The sequence below is a fragment of the Salmo trutta genome, chromosome 30 (genome assembly GCF_901001165.1).
Source record: "Salmo trutta chromosome 30, fSalTru1.1, whole genome shotgun sequence".
NCBI lineage: Eukaryota > Metazoa > Chordata > Actinopteri > Salmoniformes > Salmonidae > Salmo > Salmo trutta.
The window spans coordinates 38295570-38300033 of record NC_042986.1 but is presented as its reverse complement, the minus strand read 5'-3'; the positions used below and the strand labels follow the sequence as shown (position 1 = coordinate 38300033).

At 47.3% G+C, this 4464-nt stretch overlaps 1 protein-coding gene across 1 annotated transcript in view; it reads left to right on the top strand.

The window, feature by feature from the left end:
* The window catches only part of LOC115168769 (neurotensin receptor type 1-like), a 56621-nt gene extending 54520 nt beyond the window's left edge, over window positions 1-2101 (top strand). Inside the window, exon 4 of the mRNA XM_029724327.1 lies at window positions 1852-2101. Within this exon, the coding sequence (XP_029580187.1) occupies window positions 1852-2101 (250 nt within the window). The remainder of the gene's footprint in view (window positions 1-1851) is intronic.
* Window positions 2102-4464: the final 2363 nt, after the last annotated feature.

Here is a 4464-nt window from a genome sequence, read left to right as displayed (position 1 = left end):
AGAGATGCCAGTATGATAAGTGAGATGAGACTAGCTTAACCACCCTGCTCAGCTCCTGGAAGTGTCTGTTTTAACTTTAGGTTTGATTTTGATTTGATTTAATTTTGATCTCTTTTAGTCCCCATTAGGACTAATCTTCCAAGAGTCCTTAAACATTAAAATACAATTTATAATACGAACACATTTTCACATATAAACAAACTATTACAAACATACATAATATACTAACATAAGGTAATGACTTCAATAGGTAATGACTTAGGTTTAACATCTCCTTCACTGACTCACATATAACACACTGTTACAAACAGACATAATATACTAACATAATGACCCAATAAATACTCAATCTAAAAAATATTGATTCTTCATCTACTATAGTCCCACAAGATTTCTAAGTTTTATATTTAAATCGTTTTCAAATAATGTTCAGGTTAGGGTTCAGGTTAGGGTTAGGGTTCAGGTTAGGGTTCAGGTTAGGGTTCAGGTTAGGGTTAGGGTTAGGGTTCAGGTTAGGGTTAGGGTTCAGGTTAGGGTTAGGGTTAGGGTTCAGGTTAGGGTTAGGGTTCAGGTTAGGGTTCAGGTTAGGGTTCAGGTTAGGGTTAGGGTTCAGGTTAGGGTTCAGGTTAGGGTTAGGGTTCGGGTTCCTAACCTGAACCCTAACCCTAACCTGATATGCTTCACAGGTGTACTTCACCCCTTTATGATCTGAGACCTAGTGGTCAATTTAAACACATCTGTCTTGAAGAGGACGGTAGGAAAACATTTGGTCAACAGTAATGTGGTTTATAAAGAGGAAAACTATGAGCAAACATTTCCCTTAATTTACAATGACACATTAGTTGACATGTTGGTATTGTACTTGTCAATAAAACACATTCATTCTTTATCCCTGTTCTTCCCTCCTCCCCCCACCTCCCTGTGCTCCCCTCCTCCCTCCTCCCCCACCTCCCTGTGCTCCCCTCCTCCCTCCCTCACACCTCCCCTCCTCCCTCCTCCCCCCACCTCCCAGTGCTCCCCTCCTCCCTCCTCCCTGTGCTACCCTCCTCCCCCCACCTCCCTGTGCTCCCCTCCTCCCTCCTCCCCCCCACCTCCCTGTGCTCCCCTCCTCCCTCCTCCCTGTACTACCCTCCTCCCCCCACCTCCCTGTGCTCTCCTCCTCCCTCCTCCCCCCACCTCCCTGTGCTCCCCTCCTCCCTCACACCTCCCCTCCTCCCTCCTCCCCCCCCACCTCCCTGTGCTCCCCTCCTCCCTCCTCCCCCACCTCCCTGTGCTCCCTTCCTCCCTCCCTCACACCTCCCTCCTCCCCCCACCTCCCTCACACCTCCCCTCCTCCCTCCTCCCCCCCCACCTCCCTGTGCTCCCCTCCTCCCCCCACCTCCCCTCCTCCCTCCTCCCTCCCTGTGCTCCCCTCCTCCCTCACACCTCCCCTCCTCCCTCCTCCCCCCCACCTCCCTGTGCTCCCCTCCTCCCTCCTCCCCCACCTCCCTGTGCTCCCTTCCTCCCTCCCTCACACCTCCCTCCTCCCCCCACCTCCCTCACACCTCCCCTCCTCCCTCCTCCCCCCCACCTCCCTGTGCTCCCCTCCTCCCCTCCTCCCTCCTCCCTCCCTGTGCTCCCCTCCTCCCTCCTCCCCCCCCTCCCTGTGTTCCCCTCCTCCCTCCTCCCCCCCACCTCCCTGTGCTCCCCTCCTACCACCTACCCCAACCTCCCTGTGCTCCCCTCTTCCCACCTCCCCGTGCTACCCTCCTCCCACCTCCCCCCACCTACTCCCACCTCCCTGTGTGCCATTCCTACCACCTCCCCGCACCTCCCTGTGCTACCCCCCCCCCCCCCCCCCCCCCCCCACAGGGAAGGGTATGATTACTACCACTACTTCTTCATGGTGACCAACGTCCTTTTCTACGTGAGCTCAGCTGTCAACCCAGTCCTCTACAACCTGGTCTCAGCCAACTACCGGGAGATCTTCTTCAACACGCTCCGCTGCTTCTGCGTGCCGTGTCGTCGCAAGAAACAGAGACGTGTTCTGATCAGACACTCCACCAGCATCTCCAGTAACCACACCTTCTCCTCCAACATCATCAAGGAGACCGTCTACTGATGACGACAGAACCACACCCCTGATAACATTCCATTTCAGAACTGCAGTCTATGGAATCTGTTACTCAGTAGGACTCCATGTATGTTTGATGGGGAGCCTGGTACTGTGAATCACTGACACATAAACACAAAAAAAATATCCACGATTTGATATATTGGTGCAATCATCTGAAAGAAAGAAAGATTAAGGGCGTAGTTCACTCATTACAAAACTACATTGGTTTCCTGTAAGCAGTCTATGGACAAGGTATGACAGCAATCCATGCTTTGGCTTAGTATTCACATGCTAACATTTTAGCATTTGTGGCACAAATCCCATTCAATTCATGGGACCGATGTTAGCATTTGTCACGCATCATGTTCAAATCATATGTGTTGACTTTGTTGAGCTTCACAATCAATTTTGAGCACTTTTGAACATGATGCGCGACAAATGCTAATATCGGTCTGATGACTGTGGAAACAGTGCCAGGGCAAACGCATGAATTTATGTAATACCTTGTCCATATACTGCTTACAGGGTAAAGAAACCAACATGTTATTTTGTAATTTGGGTAAACCATTCCTTTAAGTGTCGGATATAGTAGTCTTTAGCGCTGTAAATATTGTAAACATGTATGTACATTCAGATTTTTATAGAACTGTCAATGCATACTTGTTTTTATTCACATACTGTACTTTACAAAATGATATGATGACTGTGAGAACAATCTGCACTCATCAACATATGTCTGGATCTTTGAAAAATTTGGCAAAAAAATATATTCTGTAAACTTTACCAGGAAGTGACTGCCCCTCAGCCTTGTCTTTTCTGGACTTTATAGGCTTTTTGAATGACCTTCAATGGGCAAAAATGTTGCATAATGGTCTTCAAGCGCAAAAACTTAGTACATTTATCCAAAAACACAAATATATTTTTATCTTAAATGCATTTTCACAAATGTTATGAAATAATCGTGAAGCCCATTTAAAAGGTAGGACACATGATACTAAAGTAAAGGTGAAAGGGCAGAATTTCTCTCAGACTCACAGAAAATGGGTCTATTTTTAAAAGAGACAGAACGATTGTCAAAAATGATCCGCTGCGGATGTAACAGCAGGAAAGAGTATTGATCATAACAAAATCTCTGGCCTTGCTATTGTCTGCTCGGACTGTGAATGTTAATAACTAAATACCGAGAGAAGATGTACTCTTTCATGAAGAGGAAAAACAGATGGCATTCACAGCTAATGGGTGATCGGCTGTGGTGTGGAGCCCTATAGGTTGTTCTAGAATGCCAACTCCTGACCCTTTACAGATTTTGAGGCACTGGTGTTGGAATATTTAATAAGATGTACCACACCACTGCACAATAGGTCAAGTAACAAACATTTTTCCTACTGAGGCTTGTAACCCCACTGTGATTCACCATATCGCTAACAGTGTTTTATTCGAGATGAGACTGTTTGAGGCTTGTATAAAATTAACACTACATTGTCTTCTGTAGTTAGGCTATGAACTTTGAACCCATAACAAATGATTTTTTTAACATCTGATCTTGAGAGTAATGCTGTAACAGAGCCAGCAGGGGATGAAAGTGGATGGCATGGGCAACATCCAAGATGGTGTTACAAGACAGAGCACTCAATGGGACACGATATGGACTCTGGTCTTTGAAGCCTGGAGAGGAGAGAGCTCTGTAGCTGACCTGAATGTACTCCACAGCACCCTGTCATGACCACTGAGTGTTTGTACAATACATTGTCTCACATGGACAATGACAAACGAGTGAGAGATAGAATAATGGATACTGTGATTCAGACTCTGAACACACGCTTACAATGAATAAAACACACTGAAAGAACCAAGGTTGATTAACGTGGATGCAGGAAATAGATAGGATTTGTGGGGACAAAAGAGTTGAAATATGTACATTCTCCTGGAGGGAGGGAGGGAGGGAGGGAGGGAAGGAAGGAAGGAAGGAAGGAAGGAAGGAAGGAAGGAAGGAAGGAAGGAAGGAAGGAAGGAAGGAAGGAAGGAAGGAAGGAAGGAAGGAAGGAAGGAAGGAAGGAAGGAAGGAAGGAAGGAAGGAAGGAAGGGAAGTGCCACTGAAGAGTCCATACGTCAGCATCCACTTCAAGGATTAGAGAGGAACCGAATACAACGAACCAAAGCTCTTGAAATTCAATGAGGTATTTAAGGCTACGTAAGAGGGAAAGGAATCCATTCACGAGTAAGGGTACCTGTCCTGGATCTGAGAGGGTAGAGCATCTTTATGGTGCTCCTCATGCTGAGAGGAGAGGAGAGAAGAGGAGAGGAGAGGAGAGGAGGGGAGGGGAGGGGAGGGGAGAGGAGAGGAGAGGAGAGGAGGGGAGGGGAGGGGA